Source organism: Sus scrofa, chromosome 12 (assembly GCF_054392235.1).
Source record: "Sus scrofa isolate SSC_HxYL_T2T_F1_AM1 chromosome 12, Sscrofa_HxYL_maternal_Yorkshire_Landrace_v2.0, whole genome shotgun sequence".
NCBI lineage: Eukaryota > Metazoa > Chordata > Mammalia > Artiodactyla > Suidae > Sus > Sus scrofa.
This window is the reverse complement of record NC_139394.1, coordinates 15,620,560-15,647,513: the sequence shown is the minus strand read 5'-3', so window position 1 is coordinate 15,647,513 and position 26,954 is coordinate 15,620,560. Positions and strand designations below refer to the sequence as shown.

At 37.0% G+C, this 26,954-nt stretch overlaps 1 protein-coding gene and 1 long non-coding RNA gene across 31 annotated transcripts in view; one reads left to right on the top strand and one right to left on the bottom strand.

Annotated features, from left to right (window-relative positions):
* The window catches only part of LOC146398066 (uncharacterized), a 1,038,644-nt gene extending 1,022,061 nt beyond the window's left edge, over positions 1-16,583 (bottom strand). The window contains exon 1 of the long non-coding RNA XR_014821009.1: positions 12,269-16,583. This is a non-coding gene — a long non-coding RNA (uncharacterized LOC146398066). The remainder of the gene's footprint in view (positions 1-12,268) is intronic.
* TANC2 (tetratricopeptide repeat, ankyrin repeat and coiled-coil containing 2) overlaps positions 1-26,954 on the top strand; it is a 365,101-nt gene that overhangs the window by 227,420 nt on the left and 110,727 nt on the right. For 27 of the 30 annotated variants that reach the window (XM_021068131.2, XM_084984071.1, XM_021068130.2 and 24 more), the window contains one exon: positions 13,089-13,214. In XM_021068131.2, the coding sequence (XP_020923790.2) occupies positions 13,089-13,214 (126 nt within the window). Of the gene's footprint in view, positions 1-6,275; positions 6,404-13,088; positions 13,215-26,954 lie in introns of those variants that run through there. The other 3 variants (XM_084984084.1, XM_084984083.1, XM_021068139.2) reach the window with 1 other exon arrangement.

Below are 26,954 nucleotides of genomic sequence, written 5' to 3'. Positions count from 1 at the left end.
TATTGATTGTAAGATTTTTTTTATTTAGAATTTTATCCCATAAGTGCTAATATTCTAATTATTTAATGAAATCTCTTAAATTGTGGTCAATTTTAGGGAATTATTATGCAATTTGTGAATTTTTCAGACTTCTACCTCTTGTGTATTTTTTGCAAACTACCCCTTAGCAACTTTACTTGCACTTGTAGGCATCAACATAACCGTGGCAACAGTTGTACTTTAGTAAGTTCTTACATAGCCGTTGGAAGAGTGACTGAAGCAAATATTAAGAATTTTGGGGAGTTCCCGTCGTGACTCAGTGGTTAGCAAATCTGACTAGGAACCATGAGGTTGCAGGTTCAATCCCTGGCCTCGCTCAGTGGGTTAAGGATCTGGTGTTGGCTTGAGCTGTGAAGTAGGTCGCAGACGCAGCTTGGATTTGATGTTGCTCTGGCTGTGGCTGTGGCTGGCAGCTACAGCTCCTATTAGACCCCTAGTCTGGGAACCTCCATATGCCACGGGTGCAGCCCTAGAAAAGGCAAAAAGACAAAAAAAAAAAAAAAAAAAAAAAAAGAATTTCTGGAGAATTACAGAAGGAAATTCTAATTGGCACCCATTGTTATTTTTGTAACCTACGCAGCTACGGTGTGACAGATGCTGTAATACAGTATTTATAAAGTACCATAGAAACACATTAGAAGGAAGCATCAAGCGCAAAGGGAGAGAGTAGAGAGGAAGAGAAAACATCCCAGAGAAGGTTGAGTAAGAGTGACTCTGAGGAGAAACAAGAAGTTAAAGGACTTAGCATGTAATTGGTACTTCTGCATGACTAGGACCTGGGGTACATGGAAGGAATGGTAGAAAATGATGTTGAAAGGGATACCAAGGAGCTTATGTACTCTGATGGTTAGTGTTGAGTTTACTTTGTTGATAGTGAGGAGTTTAAACAAGAGCCATGCTATCACATTTGCAGCTCAAAAGAATGACTACGTATCTGTCTTTATAAGAAAGATTGAAGGACGAAAGCCTGGAGTTCAAGAAAATAGTTAAAAGCCTCTGGTATTGTGCAAAATTATAGTGAATTGAATTGCCAGACTATATAAATAGAATTGAGAGAGTGGTTTGAGAGATTGTCTTCTTTTTCACCTTAAAAAATAACTTTTATTGGATTTTTTTTTAACACAGAGAGCTACAAAGAAGAAAACAAAACAAAAACTGAGCCATAATCTCCTTGCTCAGTGGTTCCTGCTGACATATTCTAGAAATTAAAGAATCACATATTACATAATACATACAAAATAAATTTTCAAATTCAAACCAAAAAATACAAAAGGAAAAGCCACTCTCCCCTCTCTGCTTATTAAAAGGTTAACATTATGATTCTTAAATATATAATACATATAATATCTGTATTACATATATAATATACATATTATATATCTGCATGTGATTATAATATATGTGAGAGATGTATGAGGTCAGAAAATCAGGATTTATACAAGAAAGATGAAAGCATATGTTCTTACACACATGTACACAAATGATCATAGCAGCTTTATCTGTGATGGCCACACATTGTCAGCATCTGAAATGTCCTTCAACAGGTGAATGGATAAACAAATTAAGCATATGCTTATAATGGATACCACCCAGCAATAAAAAAAAATATATACTCTTGATACTGCAACAACACGTAGGAATCTCAAAATAGTTATACTGAGTGAAAGAAGTCAGATAAAAAAGAGTACATACTATGAGTACATTTATATAAAATCCTAGAAAATGAAAACTAATCTCTAGGCGCAGGGTACGTCCCTTGCACTGTAACCATCTGCACATGCAGGTACCACCTAGCCCTCTTTGTATTATTGCCCTGTGGGAATTGGGGCTCAGGTAACCGACACAGATGTTGATATTCTGGCTACTGCTATTGCTCTGAGTAATAAACTGTCTTTCATCTCTGACCTAGATGTCTCCTGTCTCCTTCAGCACCCAGACTTGTTAGCTTAGAAGTAGGATAAAATAGCGCATCTTTCATAGTTCTTGACAATGAAATACCACTTTAACCATATGTGGAAAATTAAAAGGAATGTCACTGTCAAGTGTTAGTGAGGATATAATATAATTGAGATTGTCATATATTGCTGATGGGAGTATATTAATAAATTTGTATACTACCACTTTATAAAGCTGCTTGTCAAGATCTATTAAAGATGTTTAAAACTATATGTGCTTGTTATATATATATATATATATACATACACACACATATACATATGTACATATATACATACATATATATGTATAAATTTATTGAGCTAAATGCTTATGTACTTTATGTAAATTATACTTCAACTTTAAAAATTATATATAGAGTATATATTTAGACTATTGTCTTTCTAGAAGGGTTTTCCCTTGTGTTTGTTTTAGAAATAGCAGTCCTAGGTGACATAATTAGATCTTTGAAGAAATACCTATTTTTAGTGTTAATTAAAAATATCTGAATACCTTTAGCAACTGGATAATTTACTTAAAGTTGTTCCACTTATTGAGAGCATAAACCAAGGATCAGTACCCAGACTGGCCAGAAATTATTCAAATTGCCACCTTAGTTTATAGTAGCCTAGATAAAGCTCTGAAGCATCAATCTCTGTGTAAATTTTCTTTATCCTTTTTTAAAAACAACTATATTGAGCCATATTTTATGTTTCATAAAATGCATCCATTGAAAAATTAATTCACCCAATTCAGTCATTTTTAGTATATTTACAAGTTATGCAACCTTCATCATAAATCAGTTTTAGAATATTTTCATCATCTCAGTAACATTTCTCATGCCTAATGTCATTTTTATTCCCACCCCTAGCCCTAAGCAACCATTAATCTTCTTTCTATCTGTATGAATTTACCTTTTCTGAACACTTCATAAAAATGGAGTCATAGAATATATGGTCTCTTGTGTCTGGCTTCTTTTACTTAGCATAATGTTTTTGAATCTCATCTGTAGCATAGTACGTATCAGAAGTTAGTTCCTTTTTTTGTTTGTTTGTTTTTTTTTGTCTTTTGTCTTTTTAGGGCTGCACTCACAGCATAAGGAGGTACCCAGGCTAGGGGTCAAATCAGAGCTGTAGCCCCTGGCCTACACCACAGCCACAGCAATGCGGGATCTGAGCCACATCTGCAACCTATACCGTAGCTCACAGCAACACCAGATCCTTAACCCACTGAGCAAGGCCAGGGATCGAACCCACATCCTCATGGATACTAGTCAGGTTCGTTAACCACTGAGCCACACTGAGAACTCCAGAAGTTTGTTCCTTATTGCAAATAGTATTCCATTGTATGTCTGTCCCTCATTTTATCTGTCCATCCACCACTTGATAGTGAGGTTGGTTCCATCTTCTAGCTATCGTGAATACTACTGCTGTGAACATTCTTATGCAAGTCTTTGAGTGGACATATATTTTCATTTCTCTTGAATAGATACTTAGGATTGGAAAAATTATGTTTAACTTTTTTAGAAACTGCCAAACTGTTTTCCAAATTGGCTGCAGCACCCAGTGTCAAGGGATTCTTCTTTCTCCACCTCCTCTCTACTATTTGTCTTACCTCTTCTTATGGTTATTCTAGCAGATGTGAAATGCTGTCTTGTGGTTTTAATTTGCATTTTCCTAATGATATTAAGCTCATTTTGTGTGCTTGTTAGCTGTTCATATATCTTTTTTGGTAAAATAGCTCTTCAGACCTTTTGCACATTTTTTATGGATTTGTCTTCCTATTATTAAGTTAAAAGAATTTGTTGTATATTCTATATATGTCTTTATCAGAAGTGTTTGTAAACTAGTTGTGGCTTAACTTTTTGTTTCTTATAAATATATTTTGAACACAAAAATTTTGGTAGCATCGATTTATCAGACTTTCTTTTAGGGACCATGCTTCTAGTGTCATTTTTTTCTTTATCATTTTAATAGAAAGTATACTGTTTATATCAAGTATTATAAAACAGTGATTTTTCTTTGTTGTTAGAGTTTGTTTTAATTCAAGTACTGGAAAATATTTCCTTAAATACTTAAATGTTTTCTACCCTCCTACCTTCCCCCATGTTAAAAAAAATAAAAGGGATAATATGAGTCTAAATTATTATGCCTATACACCTTATTTATTAATTTTTTTTCATCTATCACAGTGGTCATCTCATAACACTGGCTTTTCTGGCTAGTAGAGATTTTCATATTCTTAAGCAGTCCTGATCATATTTCTTCAAAAGAAGAGTAAAATGTAAATGCACGATCAGAAGCTGGATAGATGTCTGGAGAGTAGGATTTTAAACTGTTGAAGTAGCACTTAATGGCCATGTTGGACAAAATACTTCATCAGAGAATTATTTCTTGTCAGTGTTGAAGTAATACAAACACACTACTATTGCCTACAGGTCAAGTCATAGGTCAAGGAGTAGTTTGTATTGAGTTATTTTTTGTATCTGGAAACCATGGTTTGAGTATCTTCACATAGAGGCAGAAAAGTAAACCAAATGACTTATTTATTTTCAAAATTTAATAAATTATAAGTTAAAAGTGTTTCCAGAATGTAGAAAGATAAAATTATTTTCACAGGGAATTAGCCTGCTATCTGTATAATGTATGTTAATATTTGATAAGATCACAGCTTCTAGTAGCTTAAGTGATTAGATACCTAAATCAGTTTTTAAAGTAAATTTTATTAGCTCAGGAGGGTCTTCACTGCTCATTTTAGCTCTATATATACATATTTTTCTTTACTTTCTACCGTGTATATAGAAGTGGTTCCCCAAACTAGGGGAAGATAAATATTCACATCTCCTTGATGAATAGGAATAATTGAAGATGAGATGAGCTTGAAATAGGGAAAACATTCAATGTATTTGTACTTACTAAATTGTTCTAAACGTATGAACAGTGGGAGGGGAAGGTGATGATGCCAGTAATAAAAGGCTTTGTTCAAACCCAGCTTTTAAATTTCTCTTCTTAGTATGAGTAATATAATTATTTACTTTGAAGAGCAAATAATGTTGAATAATGATATGAAAATACCATTTGCATCACTTTTTTTAAAAATCTAGGGGATTGTTAGAGTTCTCGTCGCAGCAGAAACGAATCCGACGAGGAACCATGAGGTTGCTGGTTTGATCCCTGCCCTTACTCAGTGGGTTAAGGATCCGGCGTTGCCATGAGCTGTGGTGTAGGTCGCAGATGCAGCTCGGATCCCCTGTTGCTGTGGCTCTGGTGTAGGCTGGCAGCAACAGCTCCGATTCGACCCCTATCCTGGGAACCTCCATATGCTGCGGGTGCAGCTCTAAAAAGACAAAAGAAAAAAAAATCTAGGGGATTGTTTAAGTGGTCCTTGCTCTGTTCCCACATGGGAAAGAGAAGCATCCTCTTTAGCCTGAGCTTCTCATTGACATCTTTATAGGACTCCATCTGTCAGGACCAGGAAATGGTCAAGGAATCATTTAAAATCCTTGAGGCTGCTGTTGGATTGAACTCTAAAGAATAAAACTATGTTATTCCATAAAATCTTTGATTTTTTAAAAGATTGGAAAGGATGTGTGGCTTTTATAACACTTGTGCTTAGAGGGGATAGAGTCAGCACATATGAAAATGTTTATAGTGATTTATTTTTTTAAATATTTTCTGAGCTTCTACTCTCACTATGACATAAATGGAAGAAATAGATGTAATAAAATTTTTTAAACAGCCATGTACTTTTTATTACTAAAATAGAAGTCTGATTAATATAAATATGTTGGTCAATTAGATTTAGCTGTATTCTTTTAGAAACATAAAGACTCAAACAAGTGAAGTCAGAAGTTAATGTACCAATTAAAAGCTCCATATACTACATATGAAGGTCATACTATTTACTGAAAACATAAAAACTTTTTACTTGATTGATGAAGTGACTAAAGTTGAGTTTGGGCAGTCTAGCATTAAGGCTTGGATTCTTCCTGGAGGAGCTTAGTTTTCTGAATATAAATTTAAATTTGCACCTTTGAATTAAAATTCTAAAATATGAAAAATTAAAACTATCTTTTATTGTTTTCAAAATATAAATCACTATTGCATTTTTTTTATTTTTAAAAAATCACATATTTATGGTTAAGCCTGTTGTGTTGAAGTAGAGAACCCTTGTGGGTCTGTGGTTGCATGGCAGAAATTATCAGAATAGACTGTCTGTGGTCATCCTTGATGTCTTCAAATGAGATTGGAGGGATGTGGAAGCAGGAAATGTTCGATTGCAACAGCTGCCCTCCGTGCTTTGTGTGAAAATGAGGAGTTATCAGGGAAATATACAAACGACAGAAGTCAGTTAAAACATAAACTCTCACCATCTACTTGTTAATGTTTGGAGCCGCACATTTTCCTAAGAAAAGGATCTTAAGAATCAGGTAAATGCAAAATGGGAATCCTGTGGGGGGGGGGGAGGTTAAATGAATCCAATCAGAAACTATAATAAAGATTTTACCAAAAAAAAAAATCAGAAATTGGGTTTTTAGCAGTCAGACTGTTGGCTTTATGAATCAAGGGTGTAAAGGCCAGCAGAGTGGCTTCTTGCCCAGGCTGCAGCAAACATAAAGTGTCATTCCAAGCTCCTTGCTCAGGTCAGCCAGAATGGCAATTGTGCTGCTAAAATCTGTTTGCATTAGTGCAACTGATATAAGAAGAAATGACTTAAACTGATTCTAAACTCTATAATAATATAGAGTTACCTTTGGAATGTTTTGTACCAAATGTTGTCTGCTGGATTTTTTTTCTGCCCACTTGCGTATTAAATTCAAAAAGTATGTCAGTTAAATGTTCTGTAAATGAGTCAGCTGTTCCATTCTGATGAAATCTCAGAAAAATATATGCTTCCTTTTTCCACTTCCCTCTTCCCTTTCTGAAAACAAGGCTTTTTAATCACATAGGTTTTATGGGTTTTTTAAAAGCATTTTCTTTTCACAGAAAATTTTTACTATTGATTTGTTTTTCCTATTTCTTCAAATCACATTAGCTTACCAATTTGCCTTATATTTGTATCTGAAAAGTGTTCATTATAGTATTAATTTAACTTCACAGAATTGTCTCAAAAAATTGCTTTGATAGTTTCACAATAAGATTCGCACTATGAAGTGGGAATGTGTCTGTCCCTCTAGATCTGTCACTGGTGTATAGGATGATGAAGTACAAGGCATTGTTGCTGCAGCCACCTTCTTCATGCTTAGCTTTCAAATAACCCAGTGAGACAAAACCTAATTTGTTACTTGTTGATTATTTAAATATATCCCAAATGCAGTGTGTCTGTGAAATATAGTTACAGTCAGGCAAACATTTGTTGAGTATATGCTGTACATGCCAGGCACTCTTCAAAGTACTTGGGAATTATCAATAAACAAATATTCTTACCTTCATGGAACTTACATTCTCACCAGGAAAAGTAAAGTAAACATAATAAAGAAGTAGTTTATGTAGTACAATAGGAAGTGATAATGTGTTACAGGAAAGAGTAAAAGAGAAGCCAGCAGTACCTGAAGGATGATTATAAGCACATCACTGGAGCCAGGCATATTACCAGAGTGATGTCTGTCAAGCATTAAGCAGAGCAGTGGGGAAGGTGAGAACAGAGCTAGACAGATTTCTAAATCTAAGTAGAACTAGCCTGAAATTTAGTTCTATATGGAGCATTATGCGCAGGGTACTCTTATTTACACTGAAGGAATAAGGCTGTCAAAGATGAATCAGACACTGCCTTCTTGTCCTCAAGAACCCGCTGTAAGCTTTAAGGGAAGACAGCTGTTAACAATTAGCTGAATCACGCAAGTGCTAATTAGCCATATATGTATGTGGTTGCTGAAAGGGAAAAGCAGTTAATTCTGACTGGGGGATCGATCTGTCAGGGAAGCAGAAAAAGTATAGCCTGAGCAAATTTTGACAGTGACTGAGATGTTTGATAAAGTACAACAAAAAAAGACTTTTTCTCAGAAAGTGGCTTGCAAATGGAAAAGGTTCATTCATATGACTATTCGAGTGAGTACAACTACATACAAAGGCCACAGCTAACAATTTCAGGTCTCCTGGGTTGTTCTTCCTGATATTTGTCTCATATGCCTTTAAATAAGGTACTTGAAGGGGTAAGAATTTTGAAAATGATAAAGCAGAAAGGAATTGAAAGTAAGACTAAGGAAAATAATGATATCAGGAAAAACTGAATTATTTTGGGTTATTTGATAAAAGTGATAGATTCAGAGAGCAACAGAAGAGATATTAACTGCTAAAATAAGAAAAAGAAAGAATGTTTTAATAGATTTAGGTAACACTAACCCTAACAAAATTGCAATTCAGATTAAATTAGTAGTTTCCCATTGGCTGGTTTCAGATCTAAGCCCTGAATCAGGACTTCAGAGCTATTGTGCTTGATATTGAATCTGTCTTCTTTTCCTTAGTTCAGTTTGCCTTTGAGTATTTGGATTTGTAAAGGAATGAACTGTTAGTTCAGTGATTGCAGTATTTATTTGTCTTTTTCTTCTAATGTCATCTGTCTGAAATTGAGAAATGTGCTCATTCCAAAATATATTTTACTATATTTCTTGGTTTTCTGAAATAAAGCAGAAAAACTGATGTTCATTTTCCTAGGAATCACTATGGTAAAGCTTAGTTTAGTAACACTTGTTAAAGTTCACACTAAACATTTATATTTTACAAAAGCTGCCACTATCTCTTCATTGAATGTTAGAAGTTGAATATGGGGGAGTTCCCATCATGCCTCAGCGGGTTAGGAATCCAACTAGTACCCATGAGAATGCAGGTTCAATCTCTGGCCTTGCTCAGTGGGTTAAGGATCCGGCGTTGCCATGAGCTGTGGTGTAGGTCTCAGACGAGCCTCAGATCCCAACTCGCTGTAGCTGTGGCATTGGCAGGCCAGCAGCTGCAGCTCCAATTCAACCCCTACCCGGCAAACTTCCATATGCCGCAGGTGTGGCCCTAAAAAGAAAAAAGGGAGGGAGGGAGTTGAACATGTGAAACAAAGGCTGTGGCTGAAAGTATCTGCCAGAAGATTTTTTTAATACAAAGAAACCAAAATGGATTACATAACGGTTATTTAATTTAAATCTGTGCTCCAAGTATAGATCTCCTCTCTCTCTCCCCCTCCCTCCCTCCTTTTTTTTTTCTTTTTCTGGCTACACCCATGGCATTCGAAAGTTCCCAGACCACTGTAGATCTCTCTTAGTTTAATCTTCTAAAGATTCATAGATGGATGTATATATATAAAAAAAAAAAAGGGCTTAGGGCTTTTCCCCCTTAACACAGCTTTTTGCTCTACTTTATGTTGCAAATTTATATATTATTTTGTCTACTATTAATGATATGTACATTCTCTTTTTATTAAAGCATATCAAATCATTTTAGTGTGTTAGCACTGGTGTTCAACCGTTATAGTAAAAGAACTCTGCTAGAACCTTGCTTTAACATTATTGCCATAATGATTATCAGAAAGTTCTTTCACTCATCCAGCTCTTATGGTCTCAGTATTTGTTTTAATGTAAATAAAAGAAAATAAAAAATGCTCATTGTCATTGATCTTTTCATATTACTCTTCAGTTCATCAGCTTAGAAAGTACCTTGCAGGTTTTTTTCCTATTCAGAAAAATAACAGATTTGGGGCTTTTGTTATTTCTTTTATTTCTTACTGTGGAAAATAAAGTACAGAGATTTATTATTCTGTGATATGCAGAGCACTTTACTTTGCATTGGCAGGGCCTATATTGCTTACACTCGATCCCTGGCCTTGCTCAGTTGGGTTAAGGACCTGGCGTTGCTGTGACTCTGGTGTAGGCTTGCAGCTGCAGCTCCAATTGATTCAACCCCTAGCCTGGGAACTCCCATATGCGGCTGGCGTGGCCCTAGAAAGCAAAAAATAAATAAACCAAACTTTTAAGAAAGAATTAAAATCTCTTCAGGTTTAAAAGGGGAGGAGGGTACAAAGCAAATACCACTCACTGGATTGAGGGTCAAGATAGCTGGTTTCCAGGCCTGGCTCTCCAGTGAATTGAGTGAGTCACTGTAGATAAGTGACTTCACTGTCTCCTAATCTGTTGAGTGAGGGGATCTGACTAGATCGGGGTCAGCTGTATTTTAGGCTTTGCAGGCCATATGGCCTCTGTCAAAACTATCCAACTCTGGGGTAAATGAACATTTTAAACAAACAAACAGGCTGTGTTCCAGTAAAACTTGATTTACAGAAATAGGTGGAAGGCCAGATTTCATCCACAGGCAATAGTTTGCTGATCTCTCTCTAAACTAGGTATCTGGTCTTTAAAACTTTTACACGTGCATTCTGTGATACTGCTTTGTTATCAGCATCACATATGTGAAAAGGATTGCTGTTCTGTTATTTTCTGTACTCTCTCAGCCAGGAGCTAGTCAGGAGACAGAAACCACACTGGTATTTTAACAGAAAATTTGATATATAAAGAATTGCTAGCTAGGTTTTAAAGAACTGAAAAGATAAAAAGAACACTGAGAGGAGTTCCTATGTGGCTCAGTAGGTTAAGAATCCAGCATTGTCCCTGCAGTAGCTCAGGTTGCTACTGTGGTGAGGGTTAGATCCCTGGCCCAGGAACTTCTACATGCCAAGGGTGCAGCAAAAAGCCAAAAAAAAAAAAAAAAAAAAAAAAAAAAACACTGAGATATCATGGACATAGCAACTTCAGGAAGCAGCTGCCATCTCTGAGCTTTTGGGGTAAGAAGAGGTTGGGCTGATTAAACTGTAGGAGCTTGGAGTTCCCATCATGGTGCAGCAGAAACGAATCTGACTAGGATCCGTTAAGGACACAAGTTCCATCCCTGGCCTCACTCAGTGGGTTAAGAATCCAACATTGCCATGAATTGTGGTGTAGGTGGCAGATGCGGCTCAGATCTGACGTTGCTGTGGCTGTGGTATAGGCTGACAGCTACAGCTCCAGTTCGACCCCTAGCCTGGGAACCTCCACATGCTGTGGGTGTGGCCCTAAAAAAGCAAAAAAAAAACAAAAAAAACAAAAACAAAAAAACACCCCTTTTTGGGTAGCTGTGCACATTAGGATAAAGAACCAAACAAATAGACTTTGGTTAAAACTGGAGTCTTTGTATGAAACATAACAAAGAACTAATTCACAGAATCAGAACCAGTGAGGATGGTGTCGTTGTCCCCAGTGCTTTTATTTTTATTTTTCACCATGCCCATGGCATGCAGAAGCTCCAGAGCCAGGGATCAAACCCGCGCCACAGCAGTTCCAATGCCAAATCCTTATTCTGCAGTACCATCACTGAATCCCCCCAGAATTAAGTAAGAGATTAGGTAGTTATCCATTCTGGATAGTTTTAATTTTAGAATGAAGAAATCAAGGCTGTCTTTTATTCTTCTGATGCTCTCTTCCTCCCTCTGGTATATAATGTGGCATTTAGCTTCCCTTTCTTGATTCAAGTTCCCCGGACTAGCTTTGAAAGACTCTTTATTTCCTTAGAAAAACTTTATGTATAATTTGGATAAATTCCTTCTGTGTGGATTTCCCGTAGATCCAGGTAATTAAGACAATTGCAGTAATTTAAAGGGGTGGGAGAATATTACGTCTTTTGCACTTGTTCTCTCTTATTTTCTCCTCTCTTCCTCTCCCTCTTTTCTTTTTTCTCCATCTTTTTTTCTTCTTCAGCTCATGGAACTGAACTTTCTTTGTACCATTTATCACCCACTTTATGTTGATATTTTTACTTGATTGGGGGTATGGACAGTGCTTCACTGGCACTCAGCAGCCAAGAGTGATTAATCTCAGTTTGCTTCCTCTTACCCGCTCCAGTCCCAGAGATAGACTGGCACCTAAGCCAATGAGGGCACCAAGAACAGAGCCTGGCACATAGGAGGCTCTCACTAAATAATTGTTAGGGAATTACTAAACTAACCCTCAGCACAGTGTCTTCTGTAGTTGAACTAATGTTTTAATTAATCATGTGTAAGCTCTAAATAACTATTTTTCTTTCTTTTTTTTTTTTTTTTTTTTTTTGTCTTTTTGTCTTTTTGCCATTTCTTGGGCCGCTCCCGCGGCATATGGAGGTTCCCAGGCTAGGGGTCGAACCGGAGCTGTAGCTGCCAGCCTACGCCAGAGCCACAGCAACGTAGGATCCGAGCTGCGTCTGCAACCTACACCACAGCTCACGGCAACGCCGGATCCTTAACCCATTGAGCAAGGCCAGGGACCGAACCCACAACCTCAAGGTTCCTAGTTGGATTCGTTAACCACTGCGCCACGACGGGAACTCCTAAATAACTATTTTTCTGACAGAAGTTTTTGTCGTTCTTGTTGGTAAAAACTTTTTTGTGTTCAGCATTTCCTGATTCCCGATGTCTTCACTTTTTGATTCATTGTGAGTGAACCCAAGAGTTCTCAGTATACAGCAGTGCCAGTACCCATTCGTCATCTGTTGCCGTGTTCTCTCTTTTATGGCTAGGTCAGGGGTCAAAGGATTGATAGATGTAATGGGAAGCCAGTATTACTGGATTATCTTCAGAGAGCCACAAAATGGTTTTCTGAAATTCGTGGACATTGGCAGTTCCCTAAATGCTATTTGGCAGTTCTCTTTCCATTGACCCAGGTACCCATCTTTCCATTATATACACATATATACACACAGATGAAAATTGTTTGCAAAGTGTTTTCATATTTCATTCTTTACTATGAAGAGAAAATGTTAAAAAATAGGATTTCAGGCCTTTTTTTATAGCTTAATATAATTTGGAACAGAGTTCTCCACTGATGGTGTTTATACACATGGGACTTGTGACCCAAAAGAAGCAAAAACTAATAATCATTGTGGTCAAGTACTGATGTGTTTGCCAACTTGTTGCTAGTATTCTCCGTAAGCTCAGGCATTTAATAGTGATGAAGGCACTGCAGACAACTCTTGACTGTTTCCCCAGCGCATGTTCCAGACACTGATGAGGACTTTGAGTTGAGCAAACTCTCGGTAAATGTATCTGCTGCTCTGATTCCAAAGTTTGCAGATACTAACTGAAGGTTTTCTAAAATTCCATGTTCTGACTAAACTCTTCTGTCTTATCAGCCACAAGCTCTGCCCACTTGGAGGACCTCGCTTACCTGGATGAGCAGAGACACACACCTTTGAGAACTTCCCTTCGAATGCCAAGACAGAGCATGGCTGGTGCTCGCACACAACAGGATTTAAGAGGTTAGAACCACAGGAGGGCTTTGCATAGGGATGCCCAGGGGAAAAGAAGTGGGCAGCAGGCAAAAAGTTCTTTGGTTTCTGGGAGTTGCCATTGTGGCCCGGCGGGTTAAGGACCCCACATTGTCTCTGGGGATGCAGGTTCGATCCCTCACCTGGCTTAGTGAGCCAAGGATCCGGCATTGCCACATGCTCAAATCCTGTGTTGCTATGGCTGCAGTGTAAGACTCAGGGGCAGCTCCAATTGGACCCCTAGCCTGGAAACTTCCATGCTGCAGGTGTGGCTGTAGGGGGAAAAAAAAAAAAGTTTCTTTGCTTCCAATTTCCACATGTATTTAAGCCTCTTTTAAGAAGTAAGCATGTAACCATGTCATTTCTGCTGAATCTAGACAGAAAGATAAACACAAAGGATGACAGAAGCAATGGGAAGCCAGTATTACTAGATTATTTCCAGAGAGCAGCCATAGAAAGTGATATAATTACCAACAGTTGGAAGCATTGATTCCTTGAAATGGTGAAGGAAAACAAGGGCTGGTGTTGATGGGGAAATAACCCGGATTTCAGAGGAAATTGTTGACAAATTTCAGCCCTCACCATATTATTGCAGGTGAACTTGGTGCAGATTATGTATTTCACTAGTGAATTTATTTCTTTTACATTCTAGTGGCCGTATCTGGAGACATATAGTACTTTTATTGTCTTAGAATTTTAGTGCTTCCAGTCTTGTCCTGACAACATCTAAACAACTCATCATTTTTCCACTCAGGCACCTGTTTCTTCACTTTTTTTTTTTTTTTTTTGCATGCTACATGTTTCTACAATCAGGAACCTGATCTTTTTGAAGACTTTGATTTTGTTATAGCCACAGTCTAGTTGAGAAGCCTGTTGTTGGTATTTCTGCATGTGCCTCTTGTTTGCTTAAATGAGCCCAGCTATCTGTGATAGTCTTTAACAGGTGGTCTGGCTTTCTCTAGTATCTAGTAATCCATAGCACTACTACATCAGGTGCATTTTTTAGTTTAGCTTACAGAGTATTTTCAGCTTTGCTTTGCTCCTTACCCCTTGTCCTTTGCCCTACTCTATCTGTGTAGTACCAGGAAGGGACTCATCTATGCCTCCTGTCCATTCTGGAATTCATTATGCTGACAGTTTTTCATTGATGGCTATGCAACTAGGAACAGGAGATAATTAGCTGTTATTACTGCAATTACCATACCTCCCATCAACAATGGTGATTCGATGGCCTCAGTCATGGTTTTAGTTCCCAATCCTATCCATCCTGCGTGCCGTTTCTTCAGTTAGCCACATACTAGTTGCTTATTCCAGAAAATCGAATTATGTCAGTTACTACTTTAGTGCTGGTAGATTGATTGTATCCAAAGCCTGAATAAATTTAGTCAAAGACCAAATAAATTATCTCTGCCAAGACGAGAATTCATAGCCATAATAATGCATAGCCAGTTGGATACAACTTATGATCTATATAGACCTTCAGATTTGGTTGAAAATCGACTCCATTGAATTCCCCTTATATCACATTATTGAAAAACATACTAACATTGTTGATTTTATTTCTGATTTACTAGTCATTGAATAACAGATTTTGTACTACATCAAAAACAAAATTAATGACGGAGTTCAGCTGTGTGATTTTTGAGACCTCCCCATGTTGAATTCTCTTGATATTTGGTGGCACATATCTGCTTTTAGTATCTAAAGATTTAGTAGAGTCTTTGACAGTTACATTCTGGTCAGCTTGATGTTTACACACACATTATCAGCTGTGTCTAGAATACAATAAAAATCTTTTCCATTTCATTGAGCCTCAGCCTAAACATTTATTAAAACCAAAGGGTATCCAGAGATTTTTCCAAAGCCTATCTAAATCTTTAGGAAGCTCTCCATGTGAATAATGCATTCCTAACAAAACTAATTTCATATGCCTTGCAGATAGTGTTTCAACTTATTGTTTACATTAATACCTAAAGATGACGTTTGTCCCTTGATAAAGCAGCTGTGATATTAGTGTTTCAACTCTTTAAAGTTGTCTTTTAAGAGGTGTTCTTTTACTAGTCTAAATGGTTGGAACATACCATGCAGATGAGTGCATTAATCCATAAGAGACTGGGTGTTTACTAGGTAGCATCTTGTCTGCTGAAAATAGCATACTTTATTTAGAACTCTGAAGCCCCGGACAACAACCTTCCCTCAAAAAAATAGCATGTTATCTTGATTACTATTTACAAACAAGTCTGTAGCTTGCATGTGACTTAAGACATTAACAAGAAAGGAAAGCAAACTTTGACTTTCCCTGTGTTTCTGTAGACCTGTTTGGCAAGCCTTTATAATTTGTGATTATTATATCTAAAGTGTTACACTTTCTTACAGAAACAGAGTCATATTGTTTTCCTGGTATAATTTTTTTTTTTAAACATTGTGTTTCCTAATTTTATTTTTTTAAAAACATACAAGTTGCAGGTGTAGTTCAGTTTTATATCTTTCCCTAACTCTGGTTATGATTGAGGTAAAACAGCTTTACCCCCCAAAAGTAATAAAGTGACTGAAAACATTTTTAGTATACGTTAAGATGTATCTTTCTATATTAGAGGTACAGCTTTCTGTATTGTAAAATACAACTCAAACAAGTCCTATGAAATAGTTTTTAAATCACAGTTCTGGTTTTAAATGACTCTGGATGTTTAGAGAAGGTAGTTAATGGTCCTGGACACTGTAGTACATCCATTGAGAACTAAATTTACTGACTGAAGTATCTAAAGTAAAACCCCTTGAATAGCAAGCATTTATTGGGTACTTTCCACAGGCAGTCCCGCACTATTGTGTTTAGAGCAATGGTTCTCAAACTTTTCGTCCCCAGACCTGTTTACACACTTAAAAAAACTATTGAGAACCCTAAAAACTTGTGTTTGTATGAGTTATATTGATTAATATTTACCATATTAGAAATTAAAACTAAGAAAATGTTAAAATACCTGTTCCTTTTTTTTTTAAGTATTAGACCCATCATGTGTTAACATCACATAGGCTCTGGAAAATTATACCCTACCCTTGTGAGAGAATGAGAGTCAAAAAAGACCAAGAGGAGTTCCCGTCATGGCTCAGTGGTTAATGAATCCGACTAGGAACCATGAAGTTACACGGGTTCGATCCCTAGCCTCGTTCAGTGGATTGAGGATCCGGCGTTGCCGTGAGCTGTGGTGTAGGTCGCAGATATGGCTCAGATCCCGAGTTGCTGTGTCTCTGGCGTAGGCTGGTGGCTACAGCTCCGATTCGACCCCTAGCCTGGGAACCTCCATATGCTGCAAGAGCAGCCCTAGAAAACGCAAAAAGACAAAAAAAAAAAAAAAAAAAAAGACAAAGAACCTTTTAATATTATAAAAAAAAAATAGCTTTGGCTTTGTGGAGCTGGAAAGTGTCTTAAGTGCCACGCGTCCCAAGATCACAGTTTAAGAACAACTGGTTCAGAAAATAGCATTATAATTGAGGACCGTACAGTCTGTTGACGGAAACGTGAAAATGTATAGTTTGAGAAATGGTTAGGTGTTATTCATGAATATGATTTAACAGTATGGGCATAGTTCATGTAACAATTACCTTAATAGTAACTCCAATTGTTTGATCAGAGTGGTAGCCTTTGACAGCTAAAGCAGAAGTTGCAGGGGTAATGTTCCATTAGCTACAACTTGCATCTTCAGGTTGGGTATTAACATTAACATTTGCGGAGTTCCTGTCGTGGCGCAGTGGTTAACGAATCCAACTAGGAACCACGAGGTTGCGGATTCGGTCCCTGCCCTTGCTCAGTGGGTTGACGATCCGGCGTTGCCGTGAGCTGTGGTGTAGGTTGCAGACGCGGCTCGGATCCTGCGTTGCTGTGGCCCTGGCATAGGCCAGTGGCTACAGCTCCGATTTGACCCCTAGCCTGGGAACCTCCATATGCCGTGGGAGTGGCCCAAAGAAAATAGCAAAAAAAAAAAAAAAAAAAAAAAAAAAAAAAAAAAAATTTGCTTTGTTGGTAAAAAGTCTTTTTTTTTTTTTCTCTTTTTTCCACTTCTCAAGACAGCTGTTTTGAACAACTGTTCTACCAAAATTGATGTTTCCAGAGACCTCGCCCAACAATGGGGAGGTCACATAAGGGCACTGTCCAGGATCTGATTGCAGCAAGTTGGGAGATCGTAGTTGTCAGCCATCCAAGAGTTTGAGCTCTAATAACAAAACAGTTACAGTAGATTGTGTCCTAGTACAGAGTACATAGTTGGCTAACCTACAAGTGCCTTTCAAGTCCCAAAGCCTACTGTCCTTGACAGATATTAATTTGAAACCTTAAAAGTTTTTAACTCATGTTTTTAAAATTATTTGGGGGTCCATTTCTTAAATTTAATCACCATTATGTTAATGTGGAGTCATACTAAGCGTTTTCCACCTGAAACCTCTTGCTCTTTCTGGCCATCTTAATGGAATCTCTTTTGACACAGAAAGATAGACACTAAGTTTGCTGTCCGGTAAAAGGAAAGAAGAGGATGTTAGCTTTTAAGGGTAGATGTTATATAAGTCTTGCAACAAATATATAAATGGAACCGGGGAGAGTTAAAATATGCAAAACAAATCATAGCATTAGTGACTTTGAATAGAAGCTACTTGGGATAAATTAACAACAAATTGTTAATAATAAGACTCTAGAACCTACCTGATGTTAAATCATGATCACACAGTTCAGCTGGAAGAGATTATACATTCCTCATTCAAACTTTCTCAATATATGTTTGTTTTCTTAGGACTTTCACTAAGTCTCATTACATAAATGGCCATTCACAGGCCTTGGGTTTAGTTAATAGCTGCTTTAATAGATACTAAGTTGGGGGGCATATGAACAAATGATAGTCTGACTCATTGGCAGAATTGATGTGAAAAATTGATCCTGCCACAGTTAACTTGGCTTTGTCAAAGCAAAGAATTGAATTTTATCAAATAGAATCAATACTTCATGGCATTTGTGAGTCCCTTACTTTACCAAAACAATGAGTCCTTTCTGAAGATGACTAAGATGTATGTCATGAAGCTAATACTCTTGCATTAGCCTGCTGAGTCACTCTCCCTGAGGTTGCTTAGTCATCTGATCATTGCCAGGCTAGCTCTCACATTTATGAGGGAATATTTCCATCGGTCTTTTCTATTTCACTGTTCATTGTTTTATTTTTACAAGATTAAAATTCTTTCTTTTTAGATAAATCCAAAATCCAGAGAAAAAGTTGCATGTACATAACTGCCTATATGTAAATATTAGGGTAAGAGTTCCCGTTGTGGCTCAGTGGAAACAAATCTGACTAGAATCCATGAGGACTCGGTTTGACCCCTGGCCTCACTCAGTGGGTTAAGGATCTGGCGTTGCCATGAGCTGTGGTGTAGGTTGCAGATGCAGCTTGGATCTGCCGTTGCTGTGGCTGTGGCATAGGCCAGAGCCTACAGCTCTGATTCAGCCCCTGGCCTGGGACCCTCCATATGCTGTGCCATGCGTGCAGCCCTAAAAAGACAAATCAATCAGTCGATCAATATTAGGGTAGATTGTAAGTTTTAGTTGTGTAAGGTGATCCTCTCACCCCCAGCTAGCTCTTTTGCAAAGGACCTTAAATTTTGAAAATGCGGTAGTCAAGCTGGATGTCTTTGAATGTCTGCTAGAAACTGATTTATGCCTTTTGGAGTAGTCTGATTTTTTAAAGTAGATCACTACTTGTTAAAGCAGCTCCAAATAGGTGCACAGATCTGGTTTTTAAGTAAACCAGCCTTAGTTGGCAAATTCCATTTTAAAGTTTGAAAACCCAAGCAGTGACTAACTAATATACAACAAAGTTCCCCCATAAGACCTGAAAGGAAGAAATAACCTTTGGAAAAGAGAAGAGTCTATAAACCACATAATCTTCTAATAGACACATATTGACCTCTTGCATGAAAAAACACACTACTTCAAGAAAGGCTGGGGAGAAACATGAAAAATTTTAATCATGATATCTAATTCTACAAGAATAAATCACTGAAAATATTTTAAGTGCCGTAAGTGCAATAGAGAAAACAATTTTGATTCTTTGATCTAAATTAAAGAATCAGCTTTCTAATTAAATCTATCATTATTTTCTCCAAAGGTGACTAAATCTTATTAAGGTAACCATAATGCCAGTACATTTACTTAGGTAACACTTTATAAAACCTTTTTGATTCAGTAAAATGATCTAAGCGTTCCAATTGTGTAGTATGTAATAAAAGATTTTTTTATGGGATAACTTCCCCAGATACTAATAAAATACAGAACCGGAGACTTTTCTTTGTAGGGCCATAGCTATTTCATCACTGCGCTTTCACTTAAAAATGTTTAACCTTAAATTTCAAGTAATTAGCTAGTTTTGATTCTGCAATAAAAATCTCACCTTTAAGACCAGCAATCTAATAACATAAAACTATGGTGACATACTTATGTAATTCTTTTATCAGATGTTTCCCATTTTAAAAGCTTTATACTGTTTTTGTATTTTCCATACATGTGGAGGTATTAAATGTGAGGAAACATAAAAAGTGGCAACATTTGGGAGAGTTGGATTTTCCTCTGTTTCTTTTACTGTTTTTCAAAGATCATTGTTCTCTTCCCAAAAAGTCCACTCAGCACTGACTCCAGAGTTTTCTTAAATATTTTCCTGTAAGATCAGTGTCAAAAGGCTGAAATTTAATCTACAGATTATTCAGAGAGTCAAAGTGTTATTTTCCAGAGTAAAATAAGCCTTTCCCCTTTTTTATCCCCACATTAAAAGAATGCAGTAGACTTCTTAAAACACTAAGACAAATGCTGAGGGTGCGACACCTTTAAACGGATAAAAGAAAAAAAAATGATAGCTTACATTTATAGGAGCTCCTATTCTTTGTAGACACCGTGCTAAGAACTTTAAACATGTTATTTAATCCTCACAAGTCTTTGATGCAAGTGGTGGTAGTAAGGAAACTGGGATTTAGAGAGGTTAAATAACTTGCTTAAAGTTACATGTCTAGTAATTGGCAGTGCAGGGATTCATTTCATATCTGGCAGACTCTGGAGCCTGTGCTCTTAACCACCATGCTATACTGTGTCATAGACAATGTAATATAAAAAGCTTGAAGTAATAGTAGCAATACAATGGCTTATTGTAGATAGTTCAATACACTGGGGTGTTAGGAATGGGAAACAGTTGCATATAAATACTAATTGCCAGATGGTGGTTGCCAGGCCTGCAGGGAGTGGAAAATGGGGAGTTGCTGTTCAGAGCATATAAAGTTTGAGTCATGCAAGATGAAAAAGTTTTAGAAATCTCCTGTACAGCATTGTACTTATTGTTAATGAAATTACTTACCATCAAATATCTTCTTTAATGAAATGCCTGCTCAGATATTTTGTCCACTTTTTTTTTGTCCACTTTTTCACTGGACGCTTCTTTTCTTATTAATGAGTTTTGAGGGTTTGTTATATAATTTGGATACAAGTCCTTTATCGGATATGTGCTTTGCAGGTATTTCCTCCCAGTTTATGGCTTATCTTTTCATTCTTTTAACAGTATCTTTTGAAGAACAAAAGTCTTCAGAAGTCCAATTTATGAATTTTTGTCTTTGGTGGATTGTTCTTCTGGTGTTGTATCTAAGAATTCTTTGACAAACCAAGTCACAAATATTTACTTCTAGACGTTTTACAGTTTCAGGTTTTATATTTAGGCCTGATTGGTTTTGAGTTAATTTTTGTATATGATGCAGTACATGTTATATGTCAAAGTTTTGGGGTGGGGTTTTTTTTTTTTTTTTTTGTCATGAAGATATCCAATATTTCCAGCACTATTTATTGCAAAGACTATTCTTCCTCCACTGAATTCCTTTTGCACCTTTGCACTGTCGAAAATCAGCCACCTAGACGTTTCCTGGTGGCACAGCAGGTTAAGGATCCAGCATTGCCACTGCTGTGGCACCGGTTCAATCCCTGGTCCGGGAACTTGCACATGCCTATGGGCACAGTCCAAAAGGGAAAAAAAAAAAATGAGCTATATATATATATGTATGTATATGTCTGTTTCTGGACAACTTCTATTCCATTCATCTTGTTTGTCTATCTTGATGCTAACTCACACCTTCTTGATTGCTGTAGCTTTATAATAAAATTTAAAACCAGGTATCATTACCCTTCCAATGTTAATGTTCTTTTTGAGAATTGTTTTGGCTGTCCTAGGTTCTTTGTATTTCTGAATGAAACCTTGTATGGTATCTATATAGATGAATTTGGGGGAAATTGACTTCTTATCAATGTTGACTCTTCCAATTCATGAACATACTCTATCTCTCCATTCATTTAGCCCTTAACTTCTCTCAGCAATGTTTTGTAGCTGTACAGATGTTGAAAATATTTTGTCATGTTTACCCTTTAGTATTTCATATTTCTTAAGTTTTTAAGTAATGCTGCTTTTTTTTTTATTTCTAATTGTTCATTGCTAGTTTATAGAAGTACCGTTAATTTTTGTATATTTCTCCTGTATCCGGAAACCTTGCTAAACTCGCTTGTTATTTCTAAGGGCTTTTTTTTTTTTAATAGATTTCACAGGATTTCTACATAGTTAATCATTTTGTCTACAAATAATAGTTTTACTTCTTCCTTTTTCTCGCCTTACTGCTCTAACTAGAACTAGTACAATGTTGATTAGACGCAAAGGGAGCGGAAATCCTTATCTTATTCTGATCTTTGAGAGAAAGCATTTGGTTTTTCACCCTGAGATCTTAGAGATAGGTTTGCAGTAGATGCTCTTTATCAGGTTGAGGTTGTTCCCCTACTATGTTTAGTTTGCTAAGAGTTGTTTGTTTTTAATCAGGAGTTCATGTTGGATTTTGTCAGATGTTTTTTTTGTATCTGCAGAATAATCATATGGTTTTCATTTTTACTTTGTTAATAAGGTAAATTACAGTGACTTTCAGACGTTGTCACTGGTTTTAATACCCATGTAATGAGAAAATATTCCCTTCTCTTCAATTTTATGAAAAAAAATTGTGCAGAATAAATATTATTTCTTCCTTAAATGGTTGGTGGAATTTTCTCATGAAGCCATCAGGTTCTGGAGTTTTCATGATGGGAAGTTTTCAATTATTTTAGTAGATATGGGCTATTCAGGTTATGTGTTTCTTTTTTAGTGGGCTTTGTTAAATTGTGTCTTTCAAGAAATTTGTCTATTTCAGGGAGTTCCCTTCGTGGTTCAGGGTTAATGAACCCAACTGGGATCCATGAGGATGCAGGTTCGATCCCTGGCCTCGCCAAGTGGGTTGAGGATCCGGCATTACTGTGAGCTGTGGTGAAGTTTGCAGATGCAGCTCAGATCCCATGTTTCTGTGGCTGTGGCATAGGCCAGCAGCTGTAGCTTCGATTCAACCCCTAGCCTGGGAATTTCTGTATACCACAGGTGTGGCCCTAAAAAGCAAAAAATAAAAAAATAAATTTGTCTATTTTGGAGTTCCTGTTGTAGCTCAGGGGGACTGACTAGTATCCATGAGGATGCAGGTTTGATCCCTGGCTTGCTCAGTGGGTTAAGGATCTGGTGTTGCCGTGATCTGTGGTGTAAGTCACAGACAAGGCTTGGATCCTGTGTTGCTGTGTCTGTGGCATAGGCCAGCAGTTGCAGCTCCAGTTGGACCGCTAGCATGGGAACTTCCATATGCCACAGGTGCAGCCGTGAAAAGCAACAAGCAAAAAAAAAAAAAAAAAAATTGGAATGGATAAGCAATAAGCAATGAGATTCTGCTGTATAGCCCAGGGAACTCTATCTGATCACTTGTGATGGAACATGATGGAGGATATGTTAAAAAAAAAAAAAATACATGTACATAATGGGTCACTTTGCTGCATAGCAGAAATTGATAAAACATTATAAATCAGGTATAATTTTTAAAATTTTTTAAAAAGAAAAAATTGTCTATTTTAGCTAACGTGTTGAATTTCTTGGTGCAAAGTTATTCATGATTTCCTCTTACCCTTTTAATTTGGAGTCACATTATCACACTTTTTTTTAAGTTTCTGGTCATTTTGCTGTTTTATAATTGTCGAGAGGAGTCGCTGTCTTTACTTTTTTTGGCTGACCTGCAGCATGTGGAAGTTCCTGGGCCAGAGGTTGAACTGGCACACAGTTGCTATCTGAACCACAAGCAGATCCTTAGCCCGCTGCACCACAAGGGAGCTTCCCTATCACTCAGTCTTATTCTGTTTTCATTGGTATTTTCTGTCTTCTCTCTTTTTTTCCTGGTTAGTCTGCTTAGAGGCTTATCAATTTTATTGTGCTTATTAAATATTTTCATTTTTACTATTGTTTTCGTCATTACTATTTTATTTATTTCCACTTCGATTTTTATTATTTCCTTTCTTCTGCTTGCTTTGGGCTTTTTTTTTTTTTTTTTTTCTTTTTTCAAAATTTCTGAGATAAAAGATGAGGTCATTGACATAGACCTTCCTTCTATTCTGATAGAGGCATTTTAATGCTATAAATTTCCCTGTTAAATATTGTTTAGCTGCACTTCACAGATTTTGTATTTTCATTCTCATTCACTTCAAAATGCTAACTTTTAATTTCATCTCACCTCATGGATCTCTCTGGGGAATTTCCATATGTGTTTCTGCTATTGATTCCTAATTTAATTCTATGATAGTTGAAGAGTATACTTGGAATAGCATGAATTCTTTTCAGTTTGTTCAGAATGTTTATGAGTCAAATATGGTCTCTTGATAAATTTTTCAAGGACATTACAATACTTGTGTTGGGGGTTCCTCCAAGTTCGCTGAGTCACTAGGAAGACTCATGGTACTTACTCAGCATATAGTCATTCCCATAGCTATGCTTTAGTACAGTCAAAGGGTACAAAACACAATCAGCAGAGGGAAAAGGTACATGAGCCAAAGTCCACAGGAAACCAGACACAAGCTTCCAAGTGTTCTCTCTCAATGAAGCCTCACAACATGCACTTAATTCCTCAAGCAGTGAGTTGTGATATGTGTGAAATGTTGTCTAGCAGGAAATTTCACTAGAGATCCAGTACCCAAGATTTTTACTGGGTTCTGGTCACTTAGACCTCCTTGCCTAAAACATACCAAAATTCCAGATTCCCAGAAGAAGAGGCAAGTATTCAGCATAAACATACTGTTTGTACAAATTAGGCACAGTGAGCCATTCCTTTTCATTCTGGGAATTGTGGGAATCGTCTTGAAATCCACATTCCCAAACTTCCGGTTGGGGCCAACCTTGCAAGCAAGAACTTCTGAGGATAGTGGTCTCGGGTCAATTATATCAGCTCTTTTCTGCACAATAGCATATTTCCAGTTATCTCCTCCCACCCCTTATTTTATTGTTAGGTGACATTTTACTTATTTAAATCTAATAAACCCTGCCATATAAAAGTCAGTTATCTTTTAAAGAGGTAGAAAAAAATGTTATGTATTAATCCACATAGTTACCACTTCTGATGCTCTTCATTTCTTTGTGTTAATCTGTTTTTTTAATCTGCTGTCATTTTTCTTCTTCCTGATAGACTACTTTTAACATTTCTTATATTGTGTGTCTTCTGGTGATTAATTATTACCTTTTTTCCGTTTTTGTATGTCTGAAAAGTCTTTTTTTACCATTATTTTTGAAAGATATTTTTATTGGATAAAGTATTATATATAGGTTGACATGTTTTTTTCTTTCCATAACTTAAAGCTTTAGCTCTATTGCCTTCTCATTTGCATTGTTTTTGACAAGAAATCTGCTGTCATCCTTATCTTTGGTCCTTTGTGCTTAAAGTGTCTTTTTATTCTCTGGCTGCTTTTCAGATTTTCTCTTTATCACCAGTTTTAAGCAATTTGACTGTGATACTCTTGTGTCATTTTTTTTTCATATTTCTTGATTTTGGGGCTCGTTGAGTTTCCTGGATGAGTGAGTTTATAGATTTTGTCACATTTGAAAATTTCATAGCCATTGTTTCTTTAAATAAATTTGCTGTCACATATTTTCAAGGACTACAATTACACCTGTATCTGGCCACTTGGAGTTGGACCACAGTTCACTGATGCTCTTTTTATTAAACATTATTTTTAGGAAGTTACCATTGTGGCTCAGTGATAACGAACCCAACTATATCCATGAGGACATGGGTTTGATCCCTGGCCTTGCTCAGTGGGTTAAGGATCTGGTATTGCTGTGAACAGTGGTGTAGGTCACAGATGCAGCTTGGATCCAGCATTTCTATGGCTTTGGTGTAGGCTGGCAGCTATAGCTCTGATTTGACCCCATCCTGGAAATTTCCATATGCCACAAGTGCAGCCCTAAAAAAAAAATAATAGTAATAGTAATAATTTTTAACTTTTTTCTCCATGTGTTTAATTTTGCATAGTTTTCATTACTATGTCTTCAAGATTACTTATCTTTTCTTCTGAACTATCAAATTTGTCACTAATCCTATTTAGAGTGTTTTTCATTTCTTTTCTTTTTTTTTTTTTTTTTTTTTTTTTTTTGTCTTTTTGCCATTTCTTGGGCCGCTCCCGCAGCATATGGAGGTTCCCGGGCTAGGGGTCAAATCGGAGCTGTAGCCACTGGCCTACGCCAGAGCCACAGCAACACGGGATCCAAGCCACGTCTGCAACCTACACCACAACTCACGGCAATGCCAGATCCTTAACCCACTGAGCAAGGCCAGGAATCAAACCCGCAACCTCATGGTTCCTAGTCAGATTTGTTAACCACTGCGCCATGACGGGAACTCCTGATTTTTTTTTCTAAAAGTAAAATTTGAGTCTTTTATATCTTCCATGCCCCTATCTTTTGAACGTATAGAATATAGTTATAATTATAGTTTTAATAGTTTTCCACTGCTAATTCTAACAACTGTGTCACTTCTGAGTCAGTTTTAGCTGATTAGTTTTTCCACTAATTACAGTTTATATTTTCCTTCTTCTTCGCGTGCCTGATACTCTTCATCTGAATGCTGAACAGTGTGAATTTTACCATAGTGGGTGTTGGATATTTTTGCATTCTTATAAATGTTCTTCAGTTTTGTTTTTTTTTTTTTTTTTTTTTTTTTTTTTCTGGAATGTGAGTTAGTTATTTGGAAATAGCGCCATCAATTTGGGGTCTTGTTTTTAAGATCTGTCAGATAGAACCAGAACAATATTTACAGGTCTCTTTATTCTCTACTACAGAGACAAGTTCTTCCTGGATTTAATCCAATGTCAGGTAAATTGTGAGGTGTTCCATTCTGGTTGTTAGGAGCAGGTGCTGCTCCTGGCCCTGTGTAAGCAGCAGGTGCTCTTCTCCCATTCTCATACTTGTGCCAATCACTACTCTGCTGATTACTCAAGGGTTATTACTCGCCGCAGATCTACAGAATCCCTTCTCTACCGCTCTCTCCAGGACCCGATTCTTTGAAGACTCACTGCCTTGGTCTCCCTGGATTCTCCATTCTATCTGCTCACCTAAGGGAGTCTCCCAGAATCCAACTAGGATCTCCCTCCCTACACTTACTTCCGAAAGTTCTCTCACTGTCATGAGTGGGCATAGGGTTTACCTTTACTTTCTGTCTCTCAGGGGCTCGAATTTTTCACTGCCTATGTCTTGTGCCTTGAAAACCATTGTTTCATATGTTTTGTCTAAAAGTTTGTTTTGAGTTGTTTTATATGGGAGGGCAAATCTGGTCCTGTTTCTCCATCTGGGCCAGAAGTAG